Source organism: Apodemus sylvaticus, chromosome 8 (genome assembly GCF_947179515.1).
Source record: "Apodemus sylvaticus chromosome 8, mApoSyl1.1, whole genome shotgun sequence".
Lineage (NCBI taxonomy): Eukaryota > Metazoa > Chordata > Mammalia > Rodentia > Muridae > Apodemus > Apodemus sylvaticus.
The window spans coordinates 106993252-107012743 of record NC_067479.1 but is presented as its reverse complement, the minus strand read 5'-3'; the positions used below and the strand labels follow the sequence as shown (position 1 = coordinate 107012743).

Below are 19492 nucleotides of genomic sequence, written 5' to 3'. Positions count from 1 at the left end.
ATGTATCTATCACCCTCACCATACACACTTACCCACTGACAAACACACACTCACACTCACATACATACACACTCACACATTCACACACACTCACACATACACATACACACTCACACACACACACACACACACAGTCACTCACTCACACATACTCTCACATACACACTCACAGGAGAGCTCTAAATGCCAAACTTTGGAGAACATAAGCCAAGCACTGTCAACAGAAATCATCTGTACAGATTTCTATTAACAAGGGAAGTGCCTCAGGCACAAGAGAGAAGACAATACAAAACCCACACCACAACTGGGGCAGGAGGCCAGCCAAAGCCGTCCAAACCCAAGGGCGTTGCTGGGTTATTTTCCCTTCACACTAGTGAAGGGGGCTTTTCAAACTTTTTGTGATGGGACTGTGTTACTTTTATAACTAAACAAAAGCACATGCATTTCTGCCCTGGGTAGCTTCCCTGAGGCATGGGTTGCTGTTGACAAAGCCAGTGTCCTGCACCCTTTGGTAACACTAAGGGATGGTGACTTTTCTCACCTTCTCACCAATGACAACATTTTGGCAATAAACCAGCATGGCAGGAAATGAGGTGTACACAGTGCAACACCAATTGTTACATTGTCAATACTTCCAGTTCTGGAAAACTTCCTATCCAGACTTGACACTGCTTGCTCAGTGTTGTCCTCCTAGGAATAGGAGGCAGGGAAGAAAATTAGCAGCTTCCTCTGCTCCTGGAAAAGCCAAATGCATAGATGATATTATCCATAATCCCATGTTGGGATTGACTGAGCATTTCAGTTCAGGTGGCAGGCTTGGCCAACCTTTTGGCATTGCAATACAACCTTGGCATCTTCAAAGTTCATGCTGGAGAATCAATCAATCAAACCATTAAAAATAAAAGTCAGAAGTATTTAAGTAAACTTGGGATTTTATGTTGGGCTGTGTTCATGGCCATCTACCTGCAACTTGCAACCTGCAACCCTCAAACTGGACACGCCTGGAAGGGTATAATATGTTCTCTGATTCTATGCTCACAGCAACCTTGTAACAAAGGGATTATCCTACTCATAGACAATGTCGCTATGAAAATGCTTAAGAGCCAGGCGGTGGTGGGTGGCGCACACCTTTGAACCCAGCACTTGGGAGGCAGAGGCAGGTGGATTTCTGAGTTCGAGGCCAGCCTGGTCTACAGAATGAGTTCCAGGACAGCCAGGGCTACACAGAGAAACCCTGTCTCAAAAAAAAAAAATTCTTAATTAGGCCCTAAAACCATGCAACGGGGTCACAGTTGATGACAGGACTGGTCCTTGCCAAATGCCAGCTGTGCAACCAGAACTCATGTTTCATTTGTTACTTGCTGTCTTCACCAGGCACTGTCTGAGGCCCAGACACCATTCTGGTAAACACTGTCAGTATCCTGTGTGGAATTCACTTTCCAGTACCATAGGACAGACAAGTGAAACCAGTGCTGGAGTCAGAAAACTGTACCTCAAAATGTGGCAGTCTGTCACGCTGAGCTCAAGAACTTGCCTTGGAAACTCAATCCCTTTTGACCTTCTTGCTTCTTCCTGAGGTACAGTGTAGCACCTCACTGATATTCCCCTTCTGAAACAGCTTCTCCTAAAGGAAATGCAACTACCTTAAAATTCTTGGAACTCTCTCCCATAAGGGAATGATGAACCCTGGGAGAGGAGGTCAAAAGTCATCACTAAACCCAGCCTGGCTATGCATGGACTCCTCGGAGGACCAGGACAGCATGCCTCCGGAGACGGCCCAGCAGGCCATCTGTGTCTGCAGGGAGACTCCTCTTCACCTGTTCCACCCACCTCACCCCCATCTCCCTCTTCCCTATGAGAATAGAACATTACGTTCTGACCCTGCGAATTCTCAAATTGTGGCCAGCTCCACATGTGCATATTAATAAATGTGTTCTCTTGATAATCTGTCTTTTGTTGGAAGGGTGCCTGTTACAGGAATTTCCCTGCCCAATCACATTAGGGCAGTGGAAGGCCTGTGATTGGCAGGGAAAGGGAGGCGGAGCTGGGGGTTGAGGGAGAGGAGCATCTCCAGGTAGGAGGAGGAAGAAGATGGCTGCAGACAGGTACCCACGTGGCGTTTTCCAGCCATGAGTAGCTATGATTTCACAAGATTAGAAATATTGGGATAAAGCTTTTATCATTATCTTAAGTTATTGTATTGGCATCTTGTAAATTTTGATTTTTATTGATATATAAATCTGACTGGTTAATTAAGCTTTAAGAGTCATGATTCTACCAGGTAATCAGGTGTTGAGATGTCTGGCCATGGGATGCGTGGGCACTGCACGGTAGGGAGAAGGACTCGGGGCCCCACTGGAGAGATGGCCCCGGGGGAGCCCTGTGGTCCAGCACGGCTAGAGAGTTGGCAGGCTCGCCAAGACTCTTCTGATGGGAAGGAAAGAGATGGCCCCCTTTTCTGCCCGTACAATAATAATATTTTCAGGTTGTTGGAAATACACAAAATAAATTATGACCGTGCTTGTGTAGAATGACTCCATACATGCCCATGTCTTAACTCTGCCACCTGCAAATATGCAGTGTTTCCAAGAAAGTCAAAGGTTAAATTTACTCATTCATCTGCTGGTCTAAAGAGAGCCAGGATTATTCGGACTACCCGTGTGGGCCCAGTGCAATCCCAGGGGTAGTCCTCAAGATGGAAGAGGGAGCGGAGGGTGACTGACAGGAGAAAGAATGCTCAGCGAGAGGCCACAGTGCTGGCTGTGGAGAAGGAAGGAAGTCGCTGGAGCCTCCTGTGCAAAGCCCCAGCCTGCTGGCACCTCGATCCTAAGTGAGCACTAGATACATGTCTGAAGCCTCCAAGCCTGCAGGTCACGTGTCACAGCACCTCCAAGGCTCTGTCCTTAGAGAAGCTGCCTGAGGTCATTGAAACCAGAGCTTCCTGCATGCTAAACAAGTTTATAACGTGCCACCATTTTAAATGCTTTGCTTGTTTATTTGCTTTGAAGAAGGTATCCCCACCCCCAGCCCCAGCCCCTAGCCCCTGTCCGAAGCAACAATATTCAGAACGTGAACTACAAAGCTTGCCCTACTCTGCCGGCCTGAGATGCGCTCCCCTCCCCCACAGGGGCCCCTCCCTGCCCTTCCCTGCCAAGGTCTCCTGATACTTGTCTTTATTTCCCGACCAACTGCTGTACCTTATGAGCCAAGATGCTCATCCCAAAGGGTCTCACATCCTTTTGGGGAGAAACTGGGGTTAACAGATGGGGAAGGCCCAGCCCCACCCTGGCCCAAGTGTCTAAGACCAAAGGTCCTTCTGGACAAGAACGCATCCTAAAGAGATATATAAAGAATGTAAGTCTGCATTGGTGACAAAGCCCAGCAGTGTTAACTCCCTCCCGATGACAGTGGCACATATTCCTGTCACTGTGATTTTCCGTGCTTCCTCCATCCGCCTTCAGCTTTAATCTATAATGCAATGTGCTCCAACCCTAACCCAGAGTCTTTCTCCCGTGCCACCTCCTCTCCCTGTTGACCCTTGTTTTTAACCCAAGAGCCCCCGTACCCTTTTCCTAAGTGGGCTCAGCACCCTTACAGGCCCATGCACTGCCTGCTTCAATCTCACTCAGACCCTAGCCGGTTTAGCACCCCTTGAGTGGTTTTTGTTTTATTATTTGATTTGGGGGAGAGGGTGTCCGCTCCAAAGTTGTTCCTGCTCGCACCCAAGCGTCACCTGGGAAGACTGGAGCTGCTGTATTCGGAAGAAAACAAGCACAGCCCTGCCCATGTCCCTACCAGACTTTAGCCTCATTTCCTCCACAGAGAGCTCTAGATTAAACTTCCTCCTTCCTGGTAAGGCTGTTTAATGAGGCAGGGAGGGTTTATGGCAAACCTCTTCCAAGCGGCACTCAGCATGGGTAGGGCTGGGAGCAGCTACCCTCCCAAGGAGCCCAAGACCTGGCCTGTCACTCCCTCTAGGCAGCTGCATCCGAGAGCGACCAGCTAGAGAGGGCCACAAGAGCCAGACGGCTGCCAGGGAAGCAGTTGGCTGGCTCAAGACTCAAGGTATCAACCGCTGAATCATCACCCCGTCAGCTCGAAGGTAGTGAAGGGGGAGCCCTGAGAGCCTCAGGTATGTCTCTGTCAGATTGGGGGGGGGGGCTTTAATTCTAGGTCCACATTTTTGAAATAATGATAGAGGCAGAGAGGATGGGAAAGGAAGAAGCAGCATGCCTGAGAAAGAAAGCAAGAGAAGAAAAGGGAAACTACTTAACTGAAGAGACTTCTGAGGATGCAGTGAGGAGAGAGGGGAGACTTCATCTGAGGGGGTCAAGCCCAACTGACTTAGGGGAAGGCTGTTTTATCACTCGGTGCAGGTCATGCTGTGATTGATTAGTTATGTCTGCTGTGGATACAAAAATAAGATCTGGGGTTCAAAAGCCTGGGATTCGAAACCATTCACTGTAGATGCCATCCCTTGACCACAGAGAATTTCCATATGTATTAATTCACCGGGGTATGTGCACTTTTAAACACACACGTTCTAGATGAACATTTGATAATATTTATATTAGATATATTAGATGAATTTTTGAACAATGAATAAAAAAAAAGGGCAGGAAGTTCTCTGGCCATAAATTTCACTTATCTCTGAAAAGGTTGAGCTGAAATGTTATGACAAAGGTATGTGGTCCTGAGAGATTTCCTGATCGGGTACTGTCCAGCTAGTTCCTCTCACTAAGATCTGTTTTCCTCATCAGGGAAATGGGAATGAGGGTCTGAATGTCCTAGCTCAGCGCGTCAGCTCTGACCTGTTAGGCATCTGTGGGAGGAATCACTGAGGCATAGATAACAGCACCGGCCGCTCCTATAAACACTCAGTTCTCATTACTCCCCTCCCAAGAAGGGGAGCCAGAGGCCAGAGAGACTTCATTCTCCCAGGCAGAATGGCGGCAGAAGCTGTACCCTGGCACTATGCTACAATGCCCTGTGATACAGCTGGTTCTGGAGTGTCCCTGCAGATGGGTCACTCACAGCATATTAATTGGGCATTTGTAAAATCAGTCGTGCAGATGGCCAAAGAGCTAGGGACAAAGGACTTCTCTCTCGGGAGGTTAATTCACTAAGGCAGTGTGGAATTAGGTGTGAAGGCAGGGAGGCGAGCAGTGGGGGGGGGGGGAGCTGGGAGGGACAATAGACCAGAGGTGAGATCAGAAGTGTCACACCCAGTTCACCACAGCTGAAGAGGAGGGTTTGACTTTGCCAGGTGATCCTTCTGTGTCTGCTGAGCTACACCTAGAGCCTTGGACTCTCTCTCAGGCCTGTCCTTTACAAAGCCTTTTCTGAGCTTGGGCCTTGTCAGCACGTGGCTCCAGTTGCTCACTCTATTCCGGTAGGACTTGGGAGTCTGCAGAGCTGAGTAGCCTAACCTGCTTGCTGACTCTGGCACTTTTCCCCTGGTGGAGGATATGTGAAGTCGCCGCTGGCAGCCCTTCCTAGGCTGGAGCAGCTACTCCTCCTGGGGTGAGAGCAGTGTGTCTAATGGAGGTGTGGACAGCCAGTAGGAGAAGATGCTGAAACCTCCAATGACTGATACTAATCCTTTGCTTTTGGAAACTCTCAAAGGCAGGTGGGAACTCTGAAGTTTCCTCCCCAGAAACCAGACAAGAGATCCAAAGTCACTGAGAGAGCCCCCATGCCCTCGGCCATTGGATCGCAGCTCTGTCTTTGTTCAGTTGTCTCTCCTTGGGCCAGGTGCTTCATCTTCTGTCTGTCTGTCTGTCTGTCTCTCTCTCTCTCTCACTCCCCCTTCCTCTCCCCTCCCCCCTCTCCAAAGAAATGGGTCATCTGTTTTACAGTAGATAAACACAATCCATTTACTTCTTGGAATTAGTATTTTGGTTTGTTTCTTTTCAAAAATAATGGGAACGCTAGCAAATTCCTGGAAGCTTGACACCTATAAATAGCCAAGTTGGTAATGTCAAGCACCTGCCACGGGGCTGGCATGGAGCAGCTGTCTGTCTCACAGGTTGGTACTCTTGTCGATGCTCAGCGCCTGTTGTAGCCTAGGTACTGTGCAAGATGCAAGGCTTTTAGCAGTGACAAAATGCTATCTCAGGAAGTTCACAGTCCATCAGAAGAGTCACGTAGAAGACTGGGAGTAAAATAGGCCATAACCCTACAAGAGATGTGCCGTATGGGTCAGTTTTCTGTCATTGTGACAAAATACCCAAGAAAGCCAACTTAGAAGAAAGGTTTATTTGGGTTCATGTTTTCATCCCATTGCTGTCTGTTGGATCAGGGCCCATGGTATGGCAGGACATCACAGTGTGGTGCATGCAGTGAGGCAAAGCTGCTGTCTTCATGGGGACTAGAGAGAGAAGAGGAAGCATGACGTAGGGGGTGGACACATGATGAATCCTTCGATGTCGTTCCTCCATGAACTATTCCTTTCAACTGGGTTCCGCCTCTTAAAGTGTCTACTACTTTCTAAAAGCACATTAAAGTATGAACTCAGCAGATTAGTCTAGGCCTTGGGTTCGAACTCTCATCATCCAATCACTCCCAGAGGACCCACCTCTGAACACTACTGCATGGGACCCAAGCCTTCAACACATCTCGTAGGCAATCCACAACAGATGGGTGCAGACTGCATGATGGATACAAGCAACAATCACAATGACAGGTGATGCACATGGTGGGTTGACTCCCTGCCCAGGGTGACCTTGAGCACTTAAATACAACTTTTCATGGTGGTTCTTAGTTCCGGTTTATAAGACAACTATTAAGTCTAAAGAGAAGAGGCATCCTGCCAACAGTGGAAAGGCTGGAGATGGTAGTGACAGACATCACAAAGGAGGAAGATTTTTAAAGCCATCACAAAACTGGAACATTTCACAAAGGAGGCCACATCGCACAGAGCATAGGGTCCCAAGCAAAAAGAAGTCCAGGCACCTATGACAGAGTGAAGTGTGGTGGCAGGAGCTGGAGTCAACACTGCCCAGCCTGCCTGCCTATGGGCACCATGCCAAGGACTTAGATCTTCCATAGCTATTCCTCCAGTGAAGGTAGTGGCAGCAAGTTGGCTTCAGTAGAGATGGTGTCAGAAGGAAGCTGTTGCTGAAGGCATGGGGAGCCAGCCTGATTCTCTTAGCCCTGTTGGGGATTATAGTGATCAAAATCTGGAGGGAAGAGGCAGAGTAGGAGTTTAACTTGAAACCTTCCCACCTATGTAAATGGGAAAAGCTTTTTGTTTCAGGTAGGACTCGGGTGCCAAGGAAGAAAAACAATAAAATACATTGGCATGTAGAATGGAGAAATCTGGGGATGTCTGTGAGACTCCGAGGATTCTGTCTCCAGGTTGCCTTATCCTTCTGCAAGCTGTCCACACAGGAGAGTTGTCCCTACAGGGTAGCAGAGATGTCCTCAAACCCTCTAGGTTCCAGACTGGATGTGGTGGCACATACCTCTAATCCCTAGCACTTGGGAGACACAGGCATGTGGATCTGTGAGTTCAAGGCCATCTTGGCTTAAGTCAGCCGGGGATGTTAAACAGAGAAACCTGTGGGGGCCACATGTGGAACCACATTCTGTCCTTCCACTGGGCACACCTGCTGGGGAGGCAAAACGTGGGAGCTTGGCTGTGCTTATCCCGACACCACCTCTGGGAGGGTGATGGAAGCACAGAGCCACTGTTCCCACGGGTGAAGGGAGTGAGAAAATGCAGTCTGAGATGTGAGAAAGCCGAGGCTAATGTTCCCTCCCAGGCATCTAGTCACTGCTAGAAAACCCCGCACAGAGACGTCAGGAACAAAGTGTCAGGGGGTCCTCGAGCCCGTGACAAGGTCAGGACGATTGGGGTCCCTGGGGTCAAGGTTGGGAGCTCCAGCTTGGCTCGTTGGCAAAGGTAGTAGCGGTTGTCTGGAAGTGCAGAGAGGCCTTCTATGGGAGACTTAGGCAACACAGATCTGTAGGTCTCCATGTTCTCTATGTTCTCCATGGTGGCGGTAGGTGAAAGAGACAGTCCTTGGCTCCAAACTATTTATTGGTTGTTCATCATGGAAAATGGATTCGTACCAACTTCTCAGGGTGGACCAGAGACTCAATATGTTTGGCAGGGAGGAGTGTCTGGGAAGGGAAGCTTATTGGCTACACCCTCAGGGGTACCTCATTAGCATGGAGCTCTCTGTTCTGGGCCTACATGACCACAGGTCACGTTTTCTTATGTGGGAAGTGTGGCACATATTCCAGGCTAGGAATCTGGCAGGGAACAAGGAGCCGCTTACTGTCTCAAGTGTGTACCCCAAATTTCTGGGGACTCAGACCTCCTTTACCTTACCAAGTTTCCTGGCAAGGTCCTTTGTCCTACAGAAACCCTGTCTTGAAAATACAAAACAAAACAAACAAAAAACCTCTAATTCACCTGGACTCCAGACCAACGGAAAGGCAGCTTTTCTTTGCTGGAACATTCTTCAGGGAGCTGTGATCTGCCCGTGGATGACCTCCACCAAGGCCTGGGCCATTTGGCCATAATGGAGTCACAGATTAGGGTCAAGCCTATCCAAATGAGTAGAAAACATAGATCTTTTCCCAAACGATCGTCAGAATGCTCGCCGGCAAAATAGAGACTAGATTCTGGGTGCCAGGCCGGTGGCCATGGCAACAGATGCCCAACACCTCCTCCCTTCTACCACACTTTCCTGGCTTCACTAGTTACGATGATAATAGACAGCAATGCTGCGCTGCCTGGGCATTCATTCTGTCACTGGGCGCGTTGCTTAACCCTTCTAGGTCACAATTTCCTCACTGGTAAAAATGTAGTCCATAAAACAGAAACCTCACAAGATTGTTGGAAAATCAAATGGTAACATGGGGCTCAAAATGGTAGAACAATTGTACTTTTTAGGATCAGTATTATGATCATTTCTTCTTTGGTCAGGTATCTGGCTCTTAAACCTTTCTAGATAAAACATGTCCAAGCCCATTCCCGAGAGGCAGCCATTTTGAATGATCTGCCTCTGACAGAAATCAAATTTCCTATGAATGAGTACATTTCTTCATGCTTAACCTGAAATGACTCAAGTTCCCAGCAGGCCTGCTGTGACTAAGGAACCCTGACAGCCCAGGAAGTCCCACTCTGGCTCAGAAAGTGCTCTAGTGACCCCAGCTAGGCTATCAACGAAGAGTCTTCTGGTGACTCAAACTGCTTACCTGAGGATGTCCAGCCCTTGAAGTCGCCCCAGCTCATTTGGCCCAGTTGAGGGAAAGGGAAGGGCTGTGTGAACAGATGTCTTCCACTTTTCTCCAGCTGCTCGGTGGAGATCTGGGCACTCCATTGCCCATTCATTATTCAAAGAGTGTCTTGTTCTAGGATTATAGGGTCCTGGGAGAATTGGGAGTACATGTGGCATTCCTAGAGAGGAGTGGGGGTGGGGCACTTCATTCACTACACTTGTCCCTTACGGAGCACGTCCTCTGTACTGACTCAGGTGTCTGGGTGTATCCTCGTGCTTAATCCCCATTAAGTCTGGTATGACGATGGCATGTACAGACAAGAAAATAGAGCTTGAGAGATAGTCATGACAGAGCTACCATGGTGACGCTCAAACAAGACTCCACCATGTCCCATACATTAACCACCCTGAGTTAGAGACTTACGGCTCCCAGACCACTTGAAGCTTTATGGGAGCGAATGGGACTAAAGCAGCCATTTTACCGATGGCCTTCCCGGGCAGCAGAGATGGGCGGAGGATGAGGTTAGCACAGAGCATCAGGTCATGATCTCCGTCAGATACACTGAGAGGAAAGGCCTCCTGAAAGCCGTGTAAGGACACAGCCAGCAGCTAGCCCCAGAGAGGCCTTCCCGGGAAGACGAGCCTGCCCATCGGGAGAAGGAAGGTGGAAACAGGACCTTAGAAACTTCCCTTCAGCCCAGACACATCTCCATCCTCCATCACCTCAGCTGAGCCAAACCTCAGCCCAGCGAGCTCCCGGAAGGGCACGGTGGCTCGTGCCTGTGCTCCCAGCCCTCCAGAACTCAGTTGAGGCAGGAGGACTGTAAGACAGCCCCTTACCCCCAGGCTGTGTATGGGGTTTGAAGCCAATCTGAGACCTTGCCTTCAGTTTGAAAAACAAAGAGACAGACGGCCTAGTCTGAAATCTTTTCTTGCTCTGACTCTTAGCTACATCACCTGAATACTCTGTGGCTCAGTTTCCCCACAACCGTCAATGGTCTGCTATAGGATTAAAGCTATTAAAATAATTCAGTGCTACACAATACCTAGGACAGAGTATTTGTCATCTTATCCTGGGAATTGCCCCAGGCACTAGGAGAGTAAAATCTCTTTGATAACTAGGGGCTGGAGAGATGGCTCAGTTTATGTCAGGCAGCATGCAGCCTCCTGCTCCAGGGGATTGGACACTCTTCCGGCCTCCCCAGGCATTCTGGCACGCAAGCACACACACACACACACAGATATATAGTGCCTTGGTTGTGGATCCCATTGCCGGGAGAAAAGCAACTTGGGGAGGAAAGGCTGTATTTCATCTCATAACTCAGACCATATCCCATCACTGAGGGAAGTCAGGACAAGAACTCAAGCAGGGCAAGAACCCGAAGGCTGGAGCTGGGGCCCAGGCCGTGGGGTCGTCCTGCTCGCTGTCGTGCTTGCTCATGGTGTTCCCAGCCTGCTTTGTAATCTACCCCAGGACCACCTGCCCGACGGTGACACCACACAATGGACTGGGGACTTATCAATCACTAATTAAGAAAAATCCCCCACTAGCTTGCCTACGGGCCAATCTTATGGACACATTTTCTGAATCATGGCTCCCTCTTCTCAGACATGTCTAGGTTTGTGTCAGTTTGATAGAAACCAATCAGTACCTACACATTTAAAAAAAAATACAATACTGAAGACAAGGTGTTATGAAAATAAGCTATTTCCTTCTTAAATAAATGTCACTAAAACAATTTGTCACTAGCAGCCTTACTTTTTCTGGGTTTATTCACTGCGTATCTCCTTTTGTCTTGGGGACATTAGGGCTTTAGGGGAAGGGTTTCTCCAGAGATGAGTGGTAACCTCCCACAGCCTCTGGTTCTAGGCTGGTGTGGAGCAGGACTGTCAGAATGGCCTGGGCGGGTCCTCCCACAGCCTCTGGTGCCAGGCTGGTCCCAAGCAGGACTGACAGCATGTGTCCCACAGGCCTTTAGAGTCTTAGTTTTTACTCGTCACCATGTCTTTCTCCACCTTGGTCTTGTCTTCTCCCCCTGAGCTGTGTCCCTTACACCCCGTCCCTGCCCTCGTGTGGCACTTTCATCTCCCAAAGTGTTGGACCCGACTGTTTCTGTCCCTGGGGTATTCAGGCATCATTTGGACCAGAACAAAGGGAACGGGAAGGAGTGGGTTTGCTGGATCTCGGCCTGACCAAGTGAGTGCAGTGTGTGTGTGTGTGTGTGTGTGTGTGTAACAGCTCTTCTAGACAGTATTCGGTGAAACAGCTCTTTTAGATGATGTTCTGCTTCAACCTATAAACTGGCCAAGAGGCTAGCTGACTTCCCCAAGAAGACTGCAAGTTGGGATGGACTGACTGCAGGGCTACAGGAAGAGCATAGGGAGGGAGGGATCTTTACCCTGATCTCAAGATGAGACTTTGGTCTCAAGATGAGATTTTTCTGGGTTCTGGACTTGCTCCAGGCTGTCCTCCCAGCTTGCACCTGCCCCGCCCCACCAAAGTATTCATCCTCAGTAACAAACAAACTCCACCCCCCCTAACCCCCCCATCCCCCGACCAGTGGGTTTGGTGCAGGGAGGAGGCCAGTTTATAGAAAGTCCCTTTCTTCATTCTCTGTACACCCTGCGGTGTACACCATGCAGCACACACGCCTGGGGCCGACACCCGACGTGAGTGTGAAGGTTAGGCAGAGTGACTGCAGGGAGCAGGGAAGGTGGCCAAGGGCTCAAGACCATCCACAACGCAGTTCAAGTGTTTTCATGGAGGGGGTCCTTGTGATGGCAGAGAAGGGAGTCGGGATTTAGCAGATGAAGTTTTCACTTGGCTGCGTCACCAGAGACGCAGGTGAGATGCTCTGACCCTCTGTCTTTGTCCCCAGCCTAAGGAGAGTGGCTCCTTTCCCTGGCTACCTTGCCTCTGGGCAGGTCATGGTTGAGCAGAAAGTCACAGAGAGCTCCAGGAAACAAACTGACGGAACAGACATTCTGGATCCTGCAGGGCCTTTGTGAAATGCCACCGTGGAGACGGGAGTGGGTGGGCGATAGAGCTCTGTACCAAAGCGTGTCTGGCATGCTCAATGTCTTACATTTGATGCCTAACACTGTGGAAGAAAGAAAAGGCTGGGAGGCATCGCTGGCAGCAGGCAGAGATGCTGTGCTGATACTGCGATTCCACAGAAAGACATCCCTATGGGAACGATACCAAGGAGGAGCATGAACCGAGCAAGAGTGGGCCCGCTGAGCCCTGTAAGCAAGATGGCGGGGTGGTCTCAAGCCCACAGCCCTTCAAGAAAGGGTGACCTGCTGCCTGCCCCCTTCTGCAACAGGCAGATAGCATCGCCTCTTTTTCAAAAGAAGAATTAAGACTCCTATAGGCGACCTTACAAGCAGCAAGCCCGTCTGTCTGACCCCCAGACGCGGCATCTTTCTTGATACAGCACATTCATCACTGTCTAATTCTTAGATGACCAGCCCTCACATGCTGCCCAGGTGCCCAGCCCCCTCTGCCAGGTCATGACCGTTACCCCATTGGGAAAGGATACATGGAATTGGCCCCAGACTTAATGGAAGCATCTCAGGGGGAGATCTTAGCTAGTGTCTCTCTCCTAGTCTCCACATCAGTAAAGTGTCTGGTCTTGTTTGAGTCATAATTTCAAAAGCAATCACAAAGGACAACAAAAAGGCTGATTTGTCAGGGTTAGGGTAACACGACGAATGTGCCTCTATCCAGGACCACAGGGACAGGGCTAACCTTGACTTCCAGGGCCAGAGAAGGTTTCCCAGAGAAAGTCTCCTACCAACTGACCAGGAGTCCTGAAGCTGAGTAAAGACTGCTCCACAGATAGACTCTTTGCGCGCAGACAAAGGAATAGTTCAAGTTCCAGGAGTACTCCTTTAGAGTGTAACTTGTCATAGTCATTCCCCTGTGCCTGGTACTCAGCCTGGCTTTGATGCTCCGCTAGGCAAATGCTTCAGGAATAAAACCCACAGATTGCCTTGTGGCCTTAAAGGTGGCTTGGCCTCTCTGAAGTTCTGTCTTCTTCTCCATGCCATCGGTGGTTTAGTCATCCTACTCTTCAACTCATCCCAGCCCTGAATATTTGTTGAGCATTCCTCAATGCTCATGTAGCCCTGGGCCTACAGTCACAAGGCTTGCTGGGGAAAAGAAAACACCAGAGCTTCTAAGCTGATTTGGAGACAGAAATCATCAGAGAGTCAGGGAGAGACAGGGCAGAGGGACAGGACAAGGACAGGGAGGGCTTGGGTGGCTCTCTGGTCAAGCCAGAAGAGCACAGCTCACAGCAGCTGGAGGCCTCCTCACAACCCTCCCTTTCTTCCTTTACCCACACCCTCTCTAGCTGTTGGATATTGTAGAAAATGCTACAGTTGGGTGGGCACTGGCCTGCAGTTAGAGCAGTGCCCTGGGCTACCAGGCCTGGTTGCATCTAGAACAAGGAAACCTCTCCCCTGAAACTTTGCAACCCGAATGACCGGTTGTGACAAGGAAGCTTTTCTCACATATCTACGGCTGCAGAGAGAACTCTCCCTCCCCCGATGTCACCTGCTCCTGGTGCCTTTTTCCTCCCCACAAGCCCCCACCCCTTGCAGCATACCAGCCTAAGCTCCTGCCCCACAGCGCGCCAGGTGAGCAATGCTGGGGACTCTGTAGGCCAGGGAGCTCCTTGGGTGTCAGGTGGGGTGTCAGGCTGGAGAACCCATCGCCAAGGCAGTACTGTGTGCTGCTCCCCACCCCAACCCTGAAACCACATCCTTCAAAGTGTGGCTACCCAGCCAGTGTCTTCTATAGGCCTCGGCCCTCTCCCCTCCCCTAAATAATGTTGCCTGATTCTTAGGTGTCGGAATATCCACCAAGACTCCTCCCTCTTCATCTCTGCCTCCCTCAAACTCTCTACCCATCACCTCTGCTTCCCTTTCAGTCTTAATTTTCCCATCCTCGGTCCTCGATCAGCTCTGTTCCTTTGCACACTTCCCTCCTGTCCACGTCTGTGCTGTGCCAGCTCTGACCGTCTACCCTGGCTGCACAACATGTACACAGTAGTGGGAGGCACACAACATCCTTCAGTTCACATCTGGGAGCCCCTGAGCCACAAGTCATGTTCTAAGGACCCCATGTCATTACAATATATTTTGTATCTGAAAAAAAAATGTCATTTGACTCTCAGGGAAGTTAAAGGGGCCGTAGAAGCCTTCTTGAGGGGAGGTATAGGTGGAAGGGAAGGGAGCAGGGACACAACAAGGTAACAGCTCGGACTCCTGACTGAAGACCTTGCAGAAGGTGGTGGCAGTAAGTCTTCCCACTGGAGGGTTCAGCAGTGTTGCCATTGTTTTAATGTGAAGGGCAGATCCTGCCTCAGCACTCCCACAGACAGAGGGAGGTCAGCAATGCTTGACCCATTCACTCAGGCTTGTGGGTGTGTCTCCTGTCTCCCGCCTTACCCCAGTCCTTGGCAGTTGGACACTGGAGACTGTTGAGAGGATGTCTGTTATTGAGAGGATGTCTGTTGAGATAGATTCTTGGGAGAAAAAAATTCTAGTGGGGGGGGGGGGAGGAGGGAAATGAAACCACCACAGAGCAGAAAGGTCACTTGCCCCAGGCTCCACCCAGCCATCCCCTCTCCTAAGTGCCACCTGGCCTCCAGGAGACTCTCAAAGTTGACATGTCACTGTCACTGGTGCAACTGATCAGCAACTCAGGGCAACACAAAAGGGTTAAAAAGGATGACCCAGACCCTGCCCAGGACACAAGAAGGGTTTAAGCTCTCCTTTGAGACAAAAAGAACAAGAAGTCAAACCCTGAGGGGAACACCAGGGACCCTGTAGCCGCAGACGTGTGTCTAAATCTGTCCTTAACCATGCCCTTATCTCCTTAACCATGGTGAGCTGTCCTCACTGACCCATGCAAAGATATTCACAAGGCACCTGGCAGAAGCTTGCCCACGCGGAACAGCAGTCCTGCCTACTCCTGTCTCCACATGTCAACACAAGTCAATTCCTTTTATGGATGCTTTGAGTGGCTGACAGCCCTGGACAGTCAGGCATGAGTGGGGAAGAGATGGAGAAAGGGAGGGAGGCAGGAAGAGAGAGAGTGGAGAAGGGTGATATGTTTCACAAAAACTATGTTTTGTAGAGCGCAGTATGGTGCGGTGGGAGGGCCCATGATGAGGCATCCCTCCCCCTGAGGTACCTACCGTAGAGTATAGAATAGAGTTTATTTGGGGCCTGGGAAGGGAGGTTGAGGAGGGACTGGAGCAAGGGTGGGCAGGAAAAGAACGGGAGGGGGAGGAGAGAGGGAGGGGAGAGGAATGCAGAGGAGGAGGGAAGGAGAGAGAGAGGGAGAGAGAGGGGGGGGGAAGCAAGAAAAGGGTCAGACAGGGCAATGAGAGACCAAACAGTTCTTTTTATAGCATAGGGCCTACTTGGCTGTTGCTAGGTAACTGTTGGGCGGAGCCTAAAAGGAATGCTGCAGTGATAACAAAGGGAATGAAGGTAAATCAACTCTTTCAAAATGCACCTTCCTCTACTGGCTAATCTCTGCACTCACTAGGCCTGGAGGTAGAAGGGACAAAAGCTGTTCCCCTGCTCACCAGGCTGGTGTGAGGAGCCCTGGCCAGGGGATGTCAGTCTCAGTTCAGCACCCTCTCTGATCTTCAGACCCCAGAGGTCAGTTTGTAATTGGTTTTTCTTCTCTCCACAGGTTAACGCTGATCCCAAGCCATTTTTCACTTCAACAGGATGAGAGTGACAGGTACCAGGGGTCTGCAGCTTCTGGGGGTTGTTGGGGCACTCTAAAATTTACGGTGGGCTCATCAGTGCCTACCTATCCCAGCCTCAGAGGTGGTTTAGTATCTTTTGCTAGGTAACTGTTGGGCGGAGCCTAAAAGGAATGCTGAAGTGATAACAAAGGGAATGAAGGTAAATCAACTCTTTCAAAATGCACTGGCTAATCTCTGCACTCACTAGGCCTGGAGCAAGAACTCTAGGAGGACATCATGCAGGGGAACCAGGGAGACTGGAGGACTACACCCTGTCCCTACTGGTGTGTCCAACCTTTGGATACTCTGACATAACTTTGTCATCTACAAAGTCCACACTTTATAACCACTAAAAAGTTACTATAAATAAATACATAAATAAAGCTGTGTGTATGTGTGCGCGCACCCATGTGTGTGCACAGATGTGCATAGATGTTAGAGGTAATGCCAGATGTTTTCTTCTCAATCTCAGTTTTTTGAGACAAGGTCTCTCAGATATGAAACCCATGGGACATGCTTGTCTCTACCGATGTCTTCTGGTAGTGCTGGGGTTTCAGATGGAGGAGATCCCTGGACTGATTCTGATGTGTGTGCTGGGGACCTGATCTTAGGTCTTCATGCCTGTGAAGCCAACTCTTTGGCCACTAAGTCATCTCGCCATTCGTTAAAAAAAATAATAACTTTGAATGTTTTTTAAGTTTATTATTTTTGTAATTTTATGTATTGGGTCACATCCGTAGCTATCCTAGGCTGCGTGTGTCCTGTAGGTCATACTTTAGATACACCCACAGGCTGGGGGACCTGAACATCTGCTGTCTCCAGTGGCCCCATCCACCTAGAATCTCAGGTTAGAAACACCTGGTTTTGGCCAGAATTCAGAAGCCACATACCGACCTCAAGGATAGCTTTGCACAGTCTTCACATAAAAGGGAGCACGGTGACACAGAGATCCTCACACCCTCGGAGTGAACCCCTTTGTACAGGCACTGAAATGCAGAGTGGGTAGAATACACCTCCCATTTATACTCCCAAGCAACTATGAGATGGCATGGCACCTGATTGGGAGTCAGCTACTTTCCTGAATTCCAGCCTTACTCCTTCCAAGGAGTCATGAGAGTGCAGCTACCTCTTCAAGCTTCGGTTTCCTCATCGGTGAAGTAATCCATTACCAAGCACAAAGATTTAGTAGATCATCTATTTTAAAGCTGTCAATATAGTGCTTGCCACGGAATGGGTACTGCCAAGGGTGGACTGGTGCCCAAGGGGAATTCCGCTTGGCACCAGAAGACAAGGAATATCCCCTATGGTTATGCTTTCTAGTCCTTGCAAGGCAAAACTCTTGGTACCCCTCCCGTGTATGGGATTGCCCCCCAGTGCTGGAGCCAGAGTCACTTCCGTCTGTAAGGAAGGGGAGGTTGGAAAGCTGTATCCTGTTCTGAAAATGCTGGATAAGTCCACTGGGTAGGTGGTTGTGGTTGTTTTGAGATAATTAAAAATATGGAAGACAACCCTAGGTCCTACAACTATAATACCAAAAATGTAGGCCATTAGCACACGCCTGTAATCCCAGCACTCTGGGAGGCAGAGGCAGGTGGATTTCTGAGTTCAAGGCCAGCCTGGTCTACAGAGTGAGTTCCAGGACAGCCAGGGCTATACAGAGAAACCCTGTCTCGAAAAAACCAAATCCAAAAAAAAAAAGATGTAGGCCATCCATCTACCCATCCATCCATCCATCCATCCATCTACCCATCCATCCATCCATCTACCCATCCATCCATCTACCCATCCATCCATCCATCTATCCATCCATCTACCCATCCATCTATCCATCCATCTACCCATCCACCCATCCATCCATCTTCTACCCATCCATCCATCCATCTACCCATCCATCCATCCATCTGTCTATCCATCCATCCACCCATCCATCCATCCATCCATCCATCCGTCTACCCATCCATCCATCTACCCATCCACCACCCATCCATCCATCCATCTACCCATCCACCACCCATCCATCCACCCGTCTACCCATCTATCCACTCATCCACTCTTATACTCGGTATCTGTCCATCTTTCCAGTCCATACATACATATATACATAAGTCTGTTTTTCTTTCATTCATTCAGCAAATACATTTTAAAACATGCTCTGTATACAAATTAAAGCCGGGGCCTTCAAAAACATCCTGTTCCAGGAAGTAGAGTCAGTTAACAGTCAAGCAGTATGATGATGCTATTTGAATAAAAGTAGGATGATGTTAAGAGAGGCTAAATGAGGAGAGGTTGCAGCTGAAACTGTGGAGGCCGGAGGCCACAGCAGTAGACGTTATCACATCTACTTTCTAGGACTGACTGACTTTAGCAGAAGGAGGGTGAATACGCCTGAGGATTCTCTCTGGGGAGCTAACTGGAGCCCAAGGAGGGACACTTTCAACCTATTCACAATGGCAGTTTGAGAAATATTCACAATGTCTGATCACTGATCTCACTAATCCCAGCATGGACTCTTGGGTGTTCTCAACACAGTCTCATGTTGTGGACATGATCTGTACACATGACTGAGAGTCCCCCACCTCCCCACCCCCACTCCCACCACCATCGTGTTGGAATTTGGTAAGAACTCACATATGAACTTTCTCCATGGCCCTGCAGCACAGCCTCCTGTTGGAATACGGCACATGACCTAACAGAATGTCCCTCCTTGCAGGTCTGATTCGTGCTGTGGTCTTCATCTTCACCGTGGTCACCATGTGGGTCTTTGTCCGCAGCTACACCAGCTTCAGCAGGAAAACCATCCGTCTGCCACGCTGGCTGGGTGAGTGGAGCTCCTGGCCACAATCCACAGAGCAGGGATTAGAGTGCAGAGGACCCCTCTCCTGAGGTGGCAGCCAGATGTGATGAGCTGGGCACTGGCATTGCGGGATATGGCATGAGATTCCTGGACTGCCAGGAAGCTATGGAGAACAGAGAAGTGTTCTAAGACCCTTATCTAAGGCAGGACGGGGAAGGAAAGGAGGAAGCGGAGGAGAAATAATGTTATCTAAGTTGTAAGTGAAGAAGTAATGCTATCTGAATTGTCAGTGGCTTCTCCTGCCTGTTGTTCCCTCTGCCCAGGCCTCCTCTGAACAGGGTCTGCTCCACTTCATCTTCTGCTCTACACTCAAACATTAACCACCTCAAATCCTTGCCAACACCTCCCCCACCCCCATGCCATCCTGTTTGTTTCCAAATCCCAGCATCACCTTATCTGTTCTCCTACTTTTTGCCTGACTCCACCTCCTAGAATGCAACTTTCCTGAAGGCAAGGATTTTTTGGTATAAGGCAGTGCCAAAAAGTATTGGATGGATGGATGCATGGATGCATGGATGGATGCATGCATGGATGGATGCATGGATGCATGGATACATGGATGGATGCATGCATGGATGGATGCATGGATGCATGGATACATGGATGGATGGATGCATGGATGGATGCATGGA

General features: G+C 49.5%; 1 protein-coding gene across 2 annotated transcripts in view; it reads left to right on the top strand.

Annotated features, from left to right (window-relative positions):
* The first annotated feature begins 3886 nt into the window (after positions 1-3886).
* Positions 3887-19492, top strand: part of Fam3d (FAM3 metabolism regulating signaling molecule D) — a 30168-nt gene continuing 14562 nt past the window's right edge. The window contains exons 1-3 of one of the 2 annotated variants that reach the window (XM_052190689.1): positions 3887-4132; positions 15949-15999; positions 18717-18824. In XM_052190689.1, coding sequence (XP_052046649.1) covers positions 15987-15999; positions 18717-18824 — 121 coding nt within the window. In that variant the 5' untranslated portion in view covers positions 3887-4132; positions 15949-15986. Of the gene's footprint in view, positions 4133-15807; positions 15915-15948; positions 16000-18716; positions 18825-19492 lie in introns of those variants that run through there. The other variant, XM_052190690.1, reaches the window with a different exon arrangement.